Source organism: Cetorhinus maximus, chromosome 19 (assembly GCF_964194155.1).
Source record: "Cetorhinus maximus chromosome 19, sCetMax3.hap1.1, whole genome shotgun sequence".
NCBI lineage: Eukaryota > Metazoa > Chordata > Chondrichthyes > Lamniformes > Cetorhinidae > Cetorhinus > Cetorhinus maximus.
The window spans coordinates 39250283-39269303 of record NC_135897.1 but is presented as its reverse complement, the minus strand read 5'-3'; the positions used below and the strand labels follow the sequence as shown (position 1 = coordinate 39269303).

The 19021-nt window shown below is 42.7% G+C and overlaps 1 protein-coding gene across 1 annotated transcript in view; it reads right to left on the bottom strand.

The window, feature by feature from the left end:
- schip1 (schwannomin interacting protein 1) overlaps positions 1-19021 on the bottom strand; it is a 676403-nt gene that overhangs the window by 631567 nt on the left and 25815 nt on the right. The window contains exon 3 of the mRNA XM_078563755.1: positions 15939-16089. Coding sequence (XP_078419881.1) covers positions 15939-16031 — 93 coding nt within the window. The 5' untranslated portion in view covers positions 16032-16089. The remainder of the gene's footprint in view (positions 1-15938; positions 16090-19021) is intronic.

Below are 19021 nucleotides of genomic sequence, written 5' to 3'. Positions count from 1 at the left end.
CTCACGATCCTCTGAGTGAAAAAATTTCATCTCATCTCTGTTTTAAATGGGCAACCCCTTATTTTTAAACAGTGACCCCTAGTTCTAGATTCTCCCACAAAGGGAAACATCCTCTCCACATCCACCCATGACAGGGCCCCTCAGGATCTTAAACATTTCAATCAAGTCACCTCTTACTCTTCTAAACTCCAGCAGATACAAGCCTAGACTGTCTAACCTTTCCTCATAAGACTATCCACCCATTCCAGGTATTAGTCTGGTAAACCTTCTCAGAACGGCTTCTAATGCATTTACATCTTTCCTTAAATAAGGTGACCAATATTGTACACAGTACCCCAAATGTGGTCTCATTAGTGGCCTGTACAACTTAAGCATAACCTTCCTACTTCTGTATTCAATTCCCCTCGCAATTAATGATAACATTCTATTAGCTTTCCTAATTACTTGCTGTACCTGCACACCAGCCTTTTGTGATTCATGCACTAAGACACCCAGATCCCTCTGCATCTCAGAGCTCTGCAATCTCTCACCATTTAGATAATATGCTTTTCTTTTATCCTTCCTGCCAAAATAGACAATTTCACATTGTCCCACATTAAACTCTATCTACTAGATCTTTGCCCACTCACTTAACCTATCTATATCTGTTTGTAGCTTCCCTATGTCTTCTTAACAACTTACTTTTCTTTCTATCTTTGTGTCATCAGCAAATTTGGCAACCATCCTTTCAAACCCTTCATCCAAGTCATTTATATAAATTGTAAACAATTGAGGTTCCAGCACTGATCCCTGTGGCACACCACTGGTTATATCTTGCCAACCTGAAAAAGACCCATTTATGCCAACTCTCTGCTTCCTGTTAGCCGGCCAAGGTTTTATCCATGTCAATATGTTACCCCGTATACCATGAGCTTTTATTTTCCACAATATACTTTGATGTGGCACTTTATCTAATGCTTTCTGGTACAGTACATCCACCTGTTCCCCTTTATCCACAGCACATGTTACTTCCTCAAAGAACTCCAATAAGTTGGTTAAACACGATTTAAAAAACTATGCTGACTCTGCCTGATGACCTTGAGCATATCCAAGTGCCCTGCTATAACTTCTTTAATAACAGTATAGTAATTATAGTTTTGGGAAATGTTGGACTTTTTAAAACATTCATTCACGGGATGTGGGCTTCACTGGTTAGGCCAGCATTTATTGCCCATCCCTAGTTGCCCTTGAGAAGGTGGTGGTGAGCTGCCTTCTTGAACCACTGCAGTCCATATGGTGTAGGTACACCCACAGTGCTGTTAGGAAGGGAGTTCCAGGATATTGACCCAGCGATAGTGAAGGAACAGTGATATATTTCCAAGTCAGGATGGTAAGTGACTTGGAAGGGAACTTCCAGGTGATGGTGTTCCCATCTATCTGCTGCCCTTGTCCTTCTAGATGGTAGTGGTCGTGAGTTTGGAAGATGCTGTCGAAGGAGCCTTGGTGAATTCCTGCAGTGCAGCTTGTAGATGGTACACACTGCTGCTACTGTGCATCGGTGGTGGAGGGAGTGACTGTTTGCGGATGTGGTGCCAATCAAGTGGGCTGCTTTGTCCTGAATGGTGTCAGGCTTCTTGAGTGTTGTGGGAGCTGCATTCATCCAGGCAAGTGGGGAGTATTCCATCACACTCCTGACTTGTGCCTTGTAGATGATGGAGAGGCTTTGGGGAGTCAGGTGGTGAGTTACTCGTTGCACGATTCCTAGTCTTCTGATCTTCTAGCCACAGTATCTATAGGGCTAATCCAGTTCAGTTTATGGTCAATGGTAATCCCCAGGATGTTGATAGTGGGGGATTCAGTGATGGTAATGCCATTGAACATCAAGGAGCGATGGTTGGGTTCTCTCCTATTGGAGATGGTCATTGCCTGACACTTGTGTGGCGTGAATGTTACTTGCCACTTGTCAGCCCAAGCCTGGATATTGTCCAGGTCTTGCTGCATTTGGACGTGGACTGCTTCAGTATCTGAGGAGTTGTGAATTGTGCTGAACATTGTGCAATCATCAGCGAACATCCCCACTTCTGACCTTATGATGGAAGGAAGGTCATTGATGAAGCAGCTGAGGATGGTTGGGCCAAGGACACTCCCCTGAAGAGCTCCTGCAGTGGTGTTTTGGAGCTGAGATGACTGAACTCCAACAACCACAACCATTTTCCTTTGTGCTAGATATGACTCCAACCAGCAGAGAGTTTTCCTCCTAATTCCCATTGACTCCAGTTTTGCTAAGGTTCCTTGATGCCACACTCGGTCAAATGCTGTCTTGATGTCAAGGGCTGTCACTCTCACCTCATCTCAGCAGTTCAGCTCTTTTGTCCATGTTTGAACCAAGGCTGTAATGAGGTCAGGAGTTGAGTGGCCCTGGCGGAATCCAAACTGGGTGTCAGTGAGTAGGTTATTTCTAAGCAAGTGCCACTTGATAGCACTGTTGATGACCCCTTCCATTACTTTACTGATGATCGAGAGTAGACTGATGGGGCAGTAATTGGCCAGCTCGGATTTGTCCTTTTTGTGTACAGTACATAACTGGGCAATTTTCCACATAGCCAGGTAGATGCTGGTGTTGCAGCTGTACTGGAACAACTTGGCTAGGGGCACGGAAAGCTCTGGAGCACAAGTCTTCAGTACTATTGCCAGAATACTGTCAGGGCCCATAGCCTTTGCTGTATTCAGCGCCTTCAGCTGTTTCTTGATATCACATGGAGTGAATCAATTTGCCTGAAGACTGGCATCTGTAATGCTGGGGACCTTCAGAGGAGGCCGAAATGGATCATCCGCTTGGCACTTCTGGCTGAAGATTGTTGCAAATATTTCAGCCTTATCTTTTGCACTGATGTGCTGGGCTCCCCCATCATTGAGGATGGGGATATTTGTGGAGCCTCCTCCTCCAGTGAGTTGTTTAGTTGTCCACCTTCTTTCACGACTGGATGTGAGAGGACTGCAGAGCTTAAATATGACCCATTGGTTGTGGGATCACTTAGCCCTGTCTATCGCTTGCTGCCTATGCTTTTGGCACACAAGTAGTCCTGTTTTATAGCTTCCACCTCCAGGTTTCCACCTCATTTTTAGGTGCTGCTCCTGGCATGCCCTTCTGCACTCTTCATTGAACTAGGGTTGATCCCCTGGCTAAATGGTAATGGGAGAATGGGGGATATGGCAGGCCATGAGTTTACAGATTGTGTACATGTACAACTCTGCTGCTGCTGATGGCCCACAGCATCTCATGGATGCCCAGTCTTGAGTTGCTAGATCAGTTCAAAATCTATCCCATTTAGCATGCTGGTAGTGCCACACAACACAATGGAGGATATCCTCAATGTGAAGGCGGGACCTCGCCTCCACAACGACTGTGCGGTGGTCACTACCGATACTGTCATAGACAGATGCACCTATGGCAGGTAGTTTGGTGAGGATGAGGTCGTATGTTTTTCCCTTTTGTTGGTTTCCTTGCCCCCTGCCGCAGACCCAGTCTAGCAGCTATGTTATTTAGGACTCAGCCAGCTCGGTCAGTAGTGGTGCTACCGAGCTACTCTTGGTGATGGACATTGAAGTGCTCCACCCAGAGTACATTCTGTGCTCTTGCCACCCTCAGTGCTTCCTCCAAGTGGTGTTCAACATGGGGGAGCACTGATTCATTTGCTGAGGGAGGGTGGTCATGGTAATCAGCGGGAGGTTTCCTTGCCCATGTTTGACCTGATGCCATGAGACTTCGGAGTCCGGAGTCGATGTTGAGGACTCTCAGGGCAACTCCTCCTGTCTATATACCACTCTGCCGCCACCTCTGCTGGGTCTGTCCTGCTGGTGGGACAAGACATAACCAGGGATGGTGATGGTGGTGTCTGGGACATAATCTGTAAGGTGTAATTCCGTAAAGATGACTACGTCAGACTGTTGCTTGACCAGTCTGGGAGACAGCTCTCCCAATTTTGGTGCTAGCCCCCAGATGTTAGTAAGGAGGACTTTGCAGGGTCGACAATCGAGTGGTTGGCCAATTCAGAGGCCATTTAAGAGTCAACGACATTGCTGCAGACGACAGATTTCCTTCCCTACAGGGAATTAGGGAACTAGATGGGTTTTTACAACAATCGAGAATGGTTCCATGGTCATCATTCAACTTTTAATTCCAGATTTTTTATTGAATTCAAATTCCACCATCTGCCGTGGTGGGATACAAACCCAGGTCCCCCAGAGCATTACCCTGGGCCTCTGGATTACTAGTCCAGCAACAATACCACTACACCATCGCCTCCCCTGTAGCTTTAAGCATATCCTGTGTTGTAAGATCACAGGATCGGTGTAAAACATTATGTTAGCAGCGCAGGGAACCTCTACAGGAGAGTTCTTCTTTAGTTATGGAGTTTGATGTACACATGTAGTTGTTGCTGCTATCTTGTAAATAAAGTGCACTAAGAAAAGTTGTCTAAAGATCAACCCTGTAACAAATAGCTTCTAACATTTTCCCTATGACAGATGTTAAGCTAACTGGCCTGTAGTTTCCTGCTTTCTGTCTCCCTCCCTTTTTGAATAATGGAGTTACATTTGCTATCTTCCAATCTAATGGAATCGAATCGAACGAGTTTTGGAAAATTAAAACGAATGCATCAACTATCTCACTAGACACTTCTTTTAAAACCCTAGGATGAAGTCCATCAGGACCCGGGCTCTTGTCAGCCTGCAGCTCCAACAATTTACACAGTACCACTTCTCTGGCCATTGTAATTTTCCTGACTTCCTTCTCCATTTCCATTTCCTGGTTTATAGCTGCTTCTGGCATGTTACTTGTGCAGGTAGGTGGAATGGGCGGACAAGTGGCAGAGGAAATTTAATGCAGAGAATTGTGAAATAATTCATTTTGGTAGGAAGAATGCGGAGAGACAATGGGCTGTAACTTCCTCAGAGTGGCAATCAGCAACGAATTCAGCATCAGATTGCCACTCAGTGCCCACTTACCTATGCCAAATTTCTTCCGTGCCTGTCTCGCCCGACCTTCCAACTCAGGCCAGGCGAGGTCCACGCAGCGCAGCTGTCTCCGAGGTCCAGCGTCACAGTTCAGCACCGTCAAATTGAAGGAGGACACGCCCCCTTTTTTACGGCCCCAGTTTAAAGGCCCGATTGAAATTGACAGGCCAGGGAGAAGGTAAGTGGATAGGGTTTGAGGGAGGGGGGTCAGACCTTCAGGAGCGGGTGCGGGGGGTTGGACATTTGGGAGGGGGTGGAAATTACGGCCCAATATAGAATAAAGGGTACAATTCTAAAGGGGGTGCAGGAGCATAGGGACTTGGAAAGGTGGGAAGGCAGGTTGAGAGCGCAGTTAATAAAGCATACAGCATCCTCAGCTTTATTAATAGGGACAGAGAGTATAAAAGCAAGGAAGTTCTGTTAAACTTTTATAGAACACTGGTTTGGCCTCAGCTGGAGTATTGTGTCCAATCCTGGGCACCACACTTTAGGAAAGATGTGAAGGCATTGGAGAGAGTGCAGAAAAGATTCATAAGAATGGTCTCCGGTATGAAGAACTTCAGTTGCATAGATAGATTGGAGAAGTTGGGACTATTTTCCTTGGAGAAGAGAGGTTGAGAGGAGATATGATAGAATTATTCAAAATCACGAGTAGTCTGGACAGAGTAGAGGGGGTGAAATGTCTCCCATTCTTGGAAGGATCGACAACCAGAGGGCACAGATTTAAGGTAATCGGCAAACAAAGAAATGGAGTCACGAGGTAAAACTTTTTCATGCAGCAAGTGGTTAGGATCTGGAATGCACTGCCTGAGTGTGTGGTGGAGACAGGTTTAATCAAAGCAAACAAGCCAGAATTGGATAATTATCAGAAAAGTAAGAATGTACAGGGCTACGGGAAGAAGGCTAGGCAGTGGCACCAAGTAAATTGCTCCTGCAGAGAGCTGTTGCACACACGACAGGCCTAATGGCCTCCTTCTGTGCTGTAACAATTCTGTGGTTCTGTGAACTCCCTCACCCTTTCCCTGTTGCCCTGCAATTTCTTTTTCTCTCTTCAAGTAATTATCCAACTCCCTTTTGAAAACCACGATTGAATCTGCCTCCACCATACTCTCAGGCAGTGCATTCCCAATCCTAACCAAATGCTGAGTGAAAGAGTTTTTCTTCATGTTGTCTTTGGCTCTTCAGCCAATCACTTTAAATCGGTGTCCCTTGTTCTTGATCTTACCACCAGTGCGAACAGTTTCTCCCTACCTACTCTGTCCAGACTCCTCATGATTTTGAACACCTCCATCAAATCTCCTCTGAACACTAAGGAGAACAGCCCAGCTTCTCCAATCTATCCATGTAATTGAAGTCCTTTATCCCTGCACCTTTTTGAACGTCTTCATATCCTTTCTAAAGGGCAGAATTGGACACAATGCTCCAGTTGAGACCGAAGCAATGTTTGATAAAGGTTCATAATAGCTTCCTTGCTGTTGTACTCTACGCCTCTATTTATAAAGCCCACAATCCTGTCTACCTTATTAACCACTTTCTCAACCTGCCCTGCTGCCTTCAACGGTTTGTACACATATACCCCCAGGTCCCTCTGCACCTGTATGTCTTTTAGAATTGTGTCCTTTATTTTCTATTGCCTCTCCTCATTCTTCTAATCAAAATGCATCATTTCACACTATTCTGAATTAAATTTCATCGGCTATGTGTCCGCCCAATCCACCAGCCTATGTCCTCTTGAAATCCATCACTATCTCGCTCAGTTCAGAATACTTCCAGGTTTTGTGTCATCCACAAATTTTGAAATTGTGCCCTGCATACCTAAGTATAATATAATATTATATAAATCAACAAAAGCAGCGGTCCTAATACTGACCTCAGTGGAACCCCACTGTATATCTTCCTCTAGTCCACCACAACTCCCTGTTCCCTGTCACTCAGCTAATTTTGTATCCATGCTGCCACCGCCCCTTTTATTCCATGGGTTTTAACTTTGCTGGCAAGTCTGTTAATCAAATGCTTTTTGGAAGTCCATGTACACCACATCAACTGCATTGCCTCATCAACCATCTCTGTTGACCCATGAAAAATTCACTCTAGTTAAATATTGCTGAAAAGAGAGACATGTTGCCAAAACTTTTCATTTTGCACTCATCAGGACAAATGAAAGGATGCCAAATTTCAAACTATCACAATTTATACTACAGAAGCAAAAGGGTTGGCACATTGACTCTAATTGGCCCAAGGCATTGCCATGGAGAAAGCAACAGAGAACTGTAGACTCCCCATGCTTCTGGGTAATTCAAAAAAGGCATAAGGCTTGAACATATTCCTTTTGTTTGCAGAGAAAGGGTCCCAGCATATAAATGTATGTCGTTTTTAGCGTAAATAAGCCAAGTTGCGAGCTTGACTGATTATCTTAAATTAGAGCAATCAGGATTGTTCGGCAGGTTTGGCCAATCATGGAATCACTCAAGTTAGTTCAATACGATCTGTGCTGGCTTTGCATAATTAATCCACATCTGTCCAAGTGACTGTTAATTTTATTCTGTTGCTATAGTTGCTAAAAGCTTTCCCACCACTGAGGTTAAACTGACTGGACTGTAGTTGCTGGCCTTATCCTTACACCCTTTTTTGAACAAGGGTTTAAACATTTCCAATTCTTCAATCGTGTGGAACCACCCCTGTGTCTAAGGTGGAATGGAAGCTTATGGCCAGTGCCTCTGCAATTTCCATCTTACTTCCCTTAGTATCCTCCATTGAACCTCATCTGTTCCTGGTGACTTATCAACTGTCAGTATAGCCAGCCTTTCTAATACCTCTTTATCAATTTTTAGCCTATCCATTATGTCACTTACCTTCTCTTTCACTATGACTTTAGCAACATCTTTTTAAAAAGGTGGAAAAAAGTTTTCTCAAAGAAGTAAGTTTTAACTTAAAGCATCTTAAAAGAGAACAGGGGTTAAAGAGACAGTGAGTTCTAGGGGGGAATTCCTGAGATTAGGACTCAGGTAGCTGAAGGCGTAGACACCAATGATGGGGCAATGGAAATCAGGGATGCTGAAGAGACGAGAATTTGAGAAGCTCAGAGATCTCTGAATATTGTAGGGTTTGGGAAAGTTATACAGGTAGGGAGGAACAAAGCCACAGAGGGATTTGAAAACAAGGATAAGAATTTTAAACTCAAGACATTGTGAAATCTGGACCAGGTAGGTAAGAAACCACCAGGTAATGGGTTAACATGCCTTAGTGTTAGTTAGGATATATATCACCAGCATTTCCTGATAAAGTTAAAATAGGAGTTATAGGTGAGATTTGAGGCTACTTAATATAACATTGAGGCCAGGGAATTGCACAGCAATCTCTGAAGGATCTCACTGATGACGAACAAAATTCTCATTAAGAACCAAAGGTTATTTAAATTTACTTGGCTCATGATTTCTCCAGCTTTGTAAAGGAAATACACAAGCAGAGTTCTAGATCCTCTATAACTGGTTGCATTTGAATGCTCTTCCTGTTTTAAGGGTCCCCTCCTCCCCCACCCCAACTCCATTCCCCCCTGTAAATCAGGAATCTGCCGGTTCAGGACCGTTTAGCAAATAATTTCATTTTAAATAGGTTTTTTTGCAATTTGATGGGTGTTTTATTTATTCTTTTGTTTCTGGCTAATTTTTATGTTCACATACCATTTCATAGAGCTTAAAACTAATTCTAGACACCATAGCGTGTTACAGAGAGCTTGCTGAGGACAAAGAGGAGGAACAATGAGGATGGCATCTCCCTGAACTTAAGGCAATGTAATACCTGGATTCATAACCACTGCCAAAGCTACTTAGGTGTATCAGAGGAGACATGCCTATGCTACTTATCATCTTCAACAGGAAGCCTTTTCCAGGTCCAGATTGTGCCCATGATGTATCATTTTGTTGTACAAGCAGGCAACTTGTCCTCAGATGCTAGTGGGTGAAGAAAACATGCATAGAGACAATCATCTGTGCTGATTATGTTGTCAGTCAGTGAATATGCATCAGGAATCTAGATTCCCTGGTCTTTGGAAAGCTTTCAGCTCCATTTTTCATCTCAAATATGTGACCTGCTGAGGTATGTTTCAGCATGAGATGCAATAAAAATTGATGCGAGGACTTGACCTAGGTGAGGGACAAATGTGCAACAGGGTGAAAGATAACACTTTGTGGTTTACAATTTTGAGCTCTTTGATGCACAAGCTGTCTTACCATGCTGGATTGCTTAACAGTTGACATTTTCCACATCTGCTCCCAGATCCTGCAGTTAACGTTCATTGCATTAAGCCTAGTTGATGCGTGCTGCCCTGCAGGAACAGTGCACTGCTCTTTTGGGTGCCCCAACGCGCCAAACAGGGTGCCCTCCAAATACCCACCTCATGCAGCAGCACTTCCATTTTACCACCCATGTGTTCAGATGCTGTACTTGTGTGCCACATGCCCACAGAATCTGTTCCATATTGGGTGCCGTTGATTTTCCCAGCCTACCCCACCACCTTTCCGCAGCCTTGGCTGCAAATGTTTTAAATTAATTTTGTAACTTTCTAAAAATTTCTACAATATTTGTTGTCATTCATAGCCACTTAAATGTAAGTGTGTGCACATCCCTTTAAATTTGATCTGACCAGCTTTTCCATACATCGTCCATTATGCCAACTCCCTGCATTTGGCCAAAATTGCACAGGGCATGAATAATTATTTATATGATCTAATCCTACTTGGGCTGCTCACTGCACTGATGATTAACTCTATTTCAACAGGTAGGCTGAAAGCCTGGACTGCAAATCAACTTTTTAAAAGATACCTTAGAAAAACAAGCAAAAAAATGCAATGTTTCAATTTTCTTTTTATTAATTTGTGGAATGTGGGTGCCAACATTTATTGCCCATCCCTAATTGCCCTTGAGAAAGTGGTGGTGAGCTGCCTTCTTGAATTGCTGCAGTCCATGTGTTGTAGGTACACCCAGAGTGCTGTTTGGGAGGGAGTTCCAGGATTTTGACCCAGCGACAGTGAAGGAACAGCGATATATTTCCAAGTCAGGAGTGTTGTGGGAGCTGCACTCATCCAGGCCAGTGGAGAGTATTCCATCACACTCCTGACTTGTGCCTTGTAGATGGTGGAGAGGCTTTGGGCAGTCAGGTGGTGAGTTATTCGCCGCAGGATTCCTAGCTTCTAACCTGCTCTTGTAGCCACAGTATTTATATGGCTGGTCCAGTTCAGTTTCTGGTCAATGGTAATCCCCAGAATATTGATAGTGGGGGATATCAGCAATGGTATGCCATTGAATGTCAAGGGACAATGGTTAGATTCTCTCTTGCTGGAGATGGTCATTGCCTGGTACTTGTGTGGCGCGAATATTACTTGCCACTTGTCAGCCCAAGCTTGAATATTGTCCAGATCTTGCTGCATTTGGACGTGGGCTGCTTCAGTTTCTGAAGAGCCGTGAATGCTGCTTAACATTGTGCAATCATAAGCAAATATCCCCACTTCTGACCATATGATGGAAGGAAGGCCAATGATTAAGAAGCTGAAGATGGTTGGGCATAGGACACAACCTTGAGAAACTCTGCAGTGATGTCCTGGAACTGAGATGATTGACCTCCAACAACCACAACCATTTTCCTTTGTGCTAGGTATGACTCCAACCAGTGAAGAGGTTTTCCCCTAATTCTCTTTGACCCCAGTTTTGCTAGGCTCCATGATGCCACACTTGGTCAAATGCTTCCTTGATGTCAAGGGCAGTCGCTCTCACCTCACATCTGGAGTTCATCCCTTTTGTCCTTGTTTGAACCAAGGCTGTAATGAGGTCAGGAGCTGAGTGACCCTGGCTGAATCCAAACTGAGCATCAGTGAGCAGATTATTGCTAAGCAAGTGGTGCTTGGTAGCACTGTTGAAGGCCCTTTCCATCACTTCACTGATAGTTGAGATTAGGCTGGTGGGCCAGTAATTGGCCGGGTTGGATTTATCCTGCTTTTTGTACACAGGACATACCTGGAAAATGTTCCACGTTGCCAGCTAGATGCCAGTGTTGTAGCTGAACTGGAACAGCTTGGCCTAGGGCTTGGAAAGTTCTGGAGCACAAGTATTCAAGTACTGTTGTTGGAATGTTGTCAGGGCCCATAGCCTTTACAGTATCCAGTGTCTTCAGCTGTTTCTTGATATCACGTAGAATGAATTGAATTGGCTGAAGGCCGGCATCTGTGATGCTGGAGACCTCTGGAGGAGGCCAAGATAGATCATCCACTCGACATTTGTGGCTGAAGATTGTTGCCAATGCTTCAGCCTTATCTTTTGCACCAACATGCAAGGCTCCCCCATCCTTGAGAATGGAGATATTTGTGCAGCCTCCTCCTCCAGTGAGTTGTTTAATTGTCCACCACTATTCATAACTGGATGTGGCAGGATTGCAGAGCTTGGATCTGATCCATTAGTTGTGGAATTGCTTTGCTCTGTCTATCACTTGCTGCTTATGCTGTTTGGCACGCAAGTAGTCCTGTGTTATAGGTTCATCTGGTTGATACCTCACTTTTAGGTATAACTGGTTCTGCTCCTGGCATGCCCTCCTGCACTCTTCACTGAACCAGTGCTGATCCCCTGGCCTAGTGATAATGGTAGAGTAGGGGATATGCCGCGCCTTGAGCTTACAGGTTGTGGTTGAGTACAATTCTGCTGATGGCTAACAGCGCCTCATTGTTGCCCAGTTTTGAGTTGCTAGATCTGTTCAAAATCTATCCCATTTAACATGGTGGTAGTGCCACACAACATGATGGAGAGTATCCTCAATTTGAAGACATTATCTTGCAATATTCGGAACATGGTACAAAACCTTGGATTAGGAAAGTAATCCATTACAACACAATTGCAGCACAACACAAGCTATGGTTGAGTTACTCTGTGGATCAGCCATCACAGAAACAGAATGTTGTCTGAATTCCACAATCAGTTGCTGTACGTTCCTCCATAAAGGATCTTTCACCAGGTTTCTTGAATATATTCCATTTGTCTCAAACTGCCCCCATAGAGGCAAATCTTAGACTGTAAACAACACAAGTAAATTAACCTAACTATAGGAGTAGGCCAATAGTCCTGAAGTGATGCCATGTAACTTAGGAAAGTAATCATTCATATCACAATGGGTCTGGATAGTGAATGAATTAACAAAGTTCATAAGACGTTTGTGAATAAAATATAAAGGTTAAATTACAGACCACCATTCCAAAAATTTCCCAAAATATTCTTTATAGATTCTCACACATGGAAGTTATATAATAATTATATAATATATTATAATCATTATAGAATAATTTATACTGAGAAATTATTTAATTAGTAATAGTCATTTGGTAGTACTGAGCTTGAATATTGCTGAAAAAAGAGACATGTGGCTTTTCAACTTGTACTTATCAGGACACCCACAAGAATAAGGGGAAAACAACAATTTATACTGTATGCGAAGAGAGTGCTGATTGGTTGGCAAGTGGCCACGGAGAATACACCACTGATGGTGACTGACAGTTAACTGCAAAGCATTGTTGGACATTTAAACCAGGCAGCTTGACCCTGATTGGTCAAGGCATTTTTATACTCAGGGCCCTGTTCTTTGCAAACAGAAAGAACATGTACACACATTGCGTCTGTTTCAGCTAAATAAATGAGAGCCATCTGCTGACTCATTCCTCAGGGTAATGCCTTGAACAATCAGGGTGCATTCTCCATGGCAATGCCACTTGCCAACCAATCAGGACTCTCTTCACATACAATATAAATTGATGTTTTTCCCTTATATTGGTATTCTTGCGAGTGTCCTGATGAATGCAAGACAAAGGGCTTAGACATGTCTCTTTTTTCAGCAATATTCAATTATTAATGGATATGAAGAGGGTTCACACTACAATATCATCCATATTTGCCAGTGGGGTGTAATCAGGTGGGTCTGAGTAAGCCCATTATGAACCATGATTAGTCAATAGTCATCATTACACATGTTCATTACAGCTTAAATATTTTCACTAAAAATGCAGAGAGCAGAATCACGTGGATAGGATTAAAAACTTATCATTCATTTTCACAGAACAAAAATATGAGAGGTGTATGGAAATTAAGGGATCAGTAAAATCAGCTTTATATTATCCTATTGAAAATATGAAATAGTTACCTTGGCACTGCTACAGATGTGTTAATTTTTCTTTTTGACATGGACTATTTGACATGTAACGGAAGGCTGCCTGACAATACATGTAAGCTGGTGAATCCTGCTGATCATCCACCCGTGATTGGAGATGAAGATTGGCAATCATGCTGCTATTCATAATTATGTCTTGCATGAAAATATGCGAAAATGAGTCACCTTTTAACCTGTTTAAGATGCTTATACAGAAAATGAAATGAGAAAAAAAGAGTGCTCTTTTTGTGCCTTACCTGCTACTATGAATCAATGCCCGCTGATCAACAAGGAGGTAAATGGAAAATTATGCTCCCAGGTCTCGTCACTCTTTCATCAGACATTCAAATAGGATTATACTTTCCTCCAGTCACAAAATCAATGGGAACACCAACTTCATATACTCAATGATATTTTCATTCACAATGACTGATGGAAACTATATCTGTTTTTTCTAACTACAGATTATACACATGATACCATCAGATATGTTAGTCACCCTAAATAGGATATCCCAACCCACCCCTCCCACCCCACCATTCATGAAAAAACTCTCAAAAGAAATGAAGAAACATGGACTATTGTATTCAATACAGAACAGAATAATTATAATTGTGTATGTAAGCCTAAATTGTGAGTTATTGCACAATCCTGAAGAAACATATAGGTCCCATTGTTGGCATTTCATCCCATTAATGGATTATTCCACCTAGGGGCAATCAGTTTATTTTACTGGAATCATTTAGAACAAATATTTTTTAAATTCCCACGACACAAGAAAATTACACATTGGTACACATTTACAAATACATGAGTAATGTATCCAATAGTATTTAAGGGTATAGGAGATTGATGCTCAAAGTATTACAAAAGAATTCTTTGCACCCAAACAACAGTTACAAAATCTGCTGACTACATCTGTCAAATACTAACAAAGCATGGTTAAGAAATTATTTTCTTGCCTGAGCTGGCATTAGGTACAAAATATTAATTTAGTTTTAATATTAATATAAAATTGAGATACTTCAATGTTTTTACTTCAATGCTCAGGAATTCAGGAGACTAAATTTAAATGTTAACCCCTTGAAACAATGGCCAAAATTTCAATGGGGCCTTTGAGGACAGGGATCGGAGACGGGAAGGCTGGCAAAATGACATAGGAAAGCATTGGATTGTGTGCCCAACACTTTCCTGCTGCTGTGCCACTTTTCCAACAGCGGGAAAGGTGGCAGATAGTCTGTCTGTCCAGAGCTCAATTGAGCTCATTAAGTGACCGATTAAGGGCCTCTTCCCGCCTCCACTGGCATTTTACTGCTAGGTAAAGTATGGGTTGTCTCCCAGCAGGCTCCAGGGAGTGGGAGCACCCTCTTTGGCCCACGAAGGGGCCTCCCAGCATGGCATTTACACAGCCAGCCCTCAGCAAACCCCCCTCACTAGGCCCCCCTGCCAGACTAGCCCCAGAGCCTGCAGACCCCACTTACCTTACTTTGACGGTGCATGTCCATTGACGCAGGCCCAGCATTGGCCGCCGCTCCTGGTGGTGTTACTGAGGCTGTTGAGTTGCCAGCTCTTTGATTGGGCCTGCAGCTCTTGGGGTTAAGCAGCCATCCTTAATAGGATGGCAGTACCAGCAGCAGGGTAAAGTTTGAAGTCAGGTCCCACCACCCGCTAAAGTGGTCAAAGTTAAGACACTAACAAAGGCATCATTTCCCAATTGACTGCAAATGATAAGCAATTTATTCGACTGTTTCAGGAACTGAAAAACACCTCATATCTGTTGTGTTAGAAAGTATTTCAATGCTTTTAATTGTAAACAGAGGGAGAGACACAAAAACAGAAACACAGTCAGTCAGTGTTTTGAACTAGAAAACTGTAATGCAATTAGGCTGAGCAAAAGCTGATTCTAAGAAGGTATAAATGTTCGAGATGTTTAGAAGTCATTTTGTTTATGTGGGCAAATAGAATACGTTCTTTATTTTATAAAAAGAAAAGCTTGCATTTATATTGTATCTTTCATGACCATCGGACATCCCAAAGCGCTTTATTACCAATGAAGTAATTTTGAAGCATTGTAATGTATGAAACACAGCAGACAATGTACACACAGCACGATCTAACAAACAGCAACATGATAATGAACAGATAATCCATGTCTGTGAAGTCGATTGAGGGAAAAAATATTGGGCGGACATCAGAGATAACTCCCCTGCTCTTCTTTGAAATAGTGCCTGGGATGTTTTACAGCCATTCGAGAGGGCTCTCATCCAAAAGAAAGCACATTCAACAGTTCAGGACTGGAGTTTCAGCCTTTAAATTTATATAGATTCCTTATACAATTGCAGAAAGACTGATCTCGAATCGCATTTTGTACCAGTAAAATCACATTCCTCATGTGAAGAAATGGTTACAATTCGTCTTCGCTGTTGATTTCAACATCAAGCTAAACTTTATGACACGTAGCGGATTTTTCTCACAGTGAGTGATGGATATTCATCAGTTATAACATTGGGAGAAGTAAACGCTCCTTTCCAAACAGCCTTCAGTGGCTTGCATTTTACAAAAGTTACAGGCAGCAAAACATTATGAACTTCAGTCACACAGAAAAGAATAAACCAAGCGAATCCAAAAAGATAACTAAGTGAAAAAGGTACTGTAAGCGGGGAAATAACCTGAACATCTTCTATTCAGTTTTCTGGTCCTCAGCTTTTTGCTAACCGTACCCAGCAGGTGGCAAAGCAAAACAAAGGAAAGAGTGGTCACTTACAGGGGTGCTGCCATCAGAAAGAGTGTTCATGCTGATAGAAGTGCTCATCTTTCCCGATGACAGGGAAGGTGGTGACGGGCTCCGTTTCTCCATGCAGCTATGCCGGAGGGGCTCTTGGCGCTGCAAGTACTCACGCCATGCTCGCTGAATGCTATATTTTTAAAATAAACATACAAATGTCACCACAGGAACTGTATTGAAAGCAATTATAAAGGGAGATTAGGAGGGGCCCTTAGAATCTTGGTCAAAGAAATGTTTTTTTTAAAGATGGGTCTTAAAAGGCAGAATGGAGATGCATAGCAGGAGGCAGCACTACACAAACTGGAAGCATTATTTCTCATTAGATCCAGAGTGAAATAAAAGGAACTCTGATGCCAGTCACAGCCTTATAAACCTCCTTGGACCTGTCAGATACAGTGAATCTTGGATACATGGTTTTGCATAAATTATTGCACTTACAGATATAATCTATAGCTATTTCTTTGGATCCAGCACATATTGCTGCTACCTTGAAAACAAATTCCTTCACATTCTTGTTCAAGGCTTCCCTTCTTGCTCGGAGTTGCTCTATGCTTGTCCTGCAAGATCTTTAAAATCTGCAATCTGCTCCTTATCCACCTCCCTGGTCTGCCCTCGACAAATTGCAACCACTTCTACCATTTCTGCATCCGCTAAGACCCATTTCCCTCTAACCCCTTACTCACCAACCTTCACCAGCCCCATGTTCTTCACCTCTCCTACAAATCTCTCCATTTTTTTCTTATTCTTTCACAGGATATGGGCATCACTGGCTAGGCCAGTATATAATGCCCATCTCTAATTACCCTTGAGAAGGTGGTGGTGAGCTGCCTTCTTGAACCACTGCAGTCCATGTGATGTAGGTACACCTACAGTGCTGTTAGGGAGGGAGTTTCAGGATTTTGTCCCAGCAACAGTGAAGGAACGGTGATATATTTCCAAATCAGGATGGTGAGTGGCTTGGAGGGGAACTTCCAGGTGCGGTGCTCCCCACTTGTACCTTGCTTTCAGTTACCACCCATTGTGATTCTAAACTCCAGTCGTGGCAGCACCGCCTCCAGGCATAGCAGATAATACACAGCATCTTTGAGTTGGCAACACTTGATGTCACAAGGTTCACTGAAATCAATGGTTAACATTGTACTGGTGACACTTACTTATTGCGTTATGCCAACCCCATGTTGTTCATGATGCACTTTTCTATGGCTCTAATGGTCCAGCCTGAGAACAGGTGGGGCTATGTGAAAAAACACAGCATTTCTTGGGCCCAATGTTGGATGAAGGCCTGGTTTGAAGGAGCTTTTAATGGGCCACCAATTCTAAAAGCTGTTTGAGGTAATATGGCTGCGCTGTGTTGATGGGATGGACGGTGGTGAGGGAGGGAGAATTTTCATGCAACAGAACAGTCACAGGTTCAAAATTTCAATGGGTTGCAACAAGGACTACTGTCTCAGATTCCACACGCACTCAAAATATGAGCCGATAGTTCAAATGGTCCAGCCACCAGAAATGAAGCAGGTTCAGCAGAGTTGAAGTCAGGTACATGGAAGCCTTACACAGCAGGCAACTCAAGAACAGGAAAATTAGACCCAACGTGTTCAATCTATTCTAATTCGTTTTCACTAATATTTCAACATTTTATGATCCTTACCGTACTGTTATCCTCTGCATCCCTGCTCTCAACCTCCACTCCAGGGTGCGGCAATAATTGTCGACTTAACTCTTGTGTATTATTAGAAATGATGAATGCTGCTTACAGCCTTCGATAAACACCTCCTTTAAACAGTTCCCAACAGCATAAAGCCTAATTTATTGGCCACAGCAATAAATTATTAGCATTCAGATATTGCACTGGAACCTGTGAAGATAGTCTTGCTGTCAAGTACATTCGTTCATTTCAAAGTCAGTGCTATTTAATTTTGTTCAGTGACAGATGCTCAGAGTCCAATGGGACAGCTTTAATGAATGAATTTACCCAGATTATGAAAAAAGCATACACCAAAACATAAATTGATCACATACCAGTGGGTGGCAGCATTTGATTGCACTAAGTTTTTATTCCAAAAACATAAAATGGTTCAAAAAATAAATATATACTTTCCATATATATTTATGATTGAAATCTGTCAAATGAAACCATGACTACTCTTGAAAGACATTTAAGAAAATTATTCCAATCTTTGCTCCTACACACAATAAATACAAATACAAAGTTTTGAATAGTGTTGCAAAAATGTGACCATACATGTCACTATATCACTCTTGTACTGATGAATTAAACACCTGAGTAATTTCAATCATGTCGGCTTGCTTTCTCTAGAGCAAAGAAAAGGAATGCCTTGGCTTTTAAAATCATTCGTGTTAACACTGGTAAGTGACCTGGTAACTACATGCAACTGTTTTTGTTCAACTGAATGAGAGAATCATTCATATGTTGAAGTCAAATAGGTCCAGGAATCTGAGGGAAGAAGTACTAGAAAAATTCATGACATTCACCATGACCCTGTATATGGTTGTGGTATGAAGCAATGTGATAAATGTTGCAGACAGAGTAGGGAGGAGTAGAACCAGGAAGCGTCAAGAGCTACAGAGATGTAGCGATAACATGGTGCTTGAGAAGTGCGTGGAAATACTTCATGGGGTAACAAACAGGCACGTGTCAGACCTCGTGTAGCATCTTCCAGCAATCTTTGCTCAGCATCTTAGCTCTGTATTTAAGCTCCTCCAATTGCTCAGTGTATAAATGTATATTTTTGTGTGGTTCAGAAGCACACTGAGTAGAAAAGTGATAGACTCCACCCCACCCATGTAGAATTGGAATCCCCTCCAACTGGGAAAACCATAGAATATGAAAATCCCAAAAACCCACAGACATAAGAACTGTAAATAAATGCCAAACCTCAGCACAAACACACAGAGGCAGGCTATGCAGTGAGAGGTTAATTCAAAACATCACAACAGAACTGATACAATTAAGAGGCTGGAAAGGAGAGCATTATCACAACAATGGTGCAAGGTAACTGCTTTTGCCTGATGTAGTTAAAGGACTGAATCATATACAATGG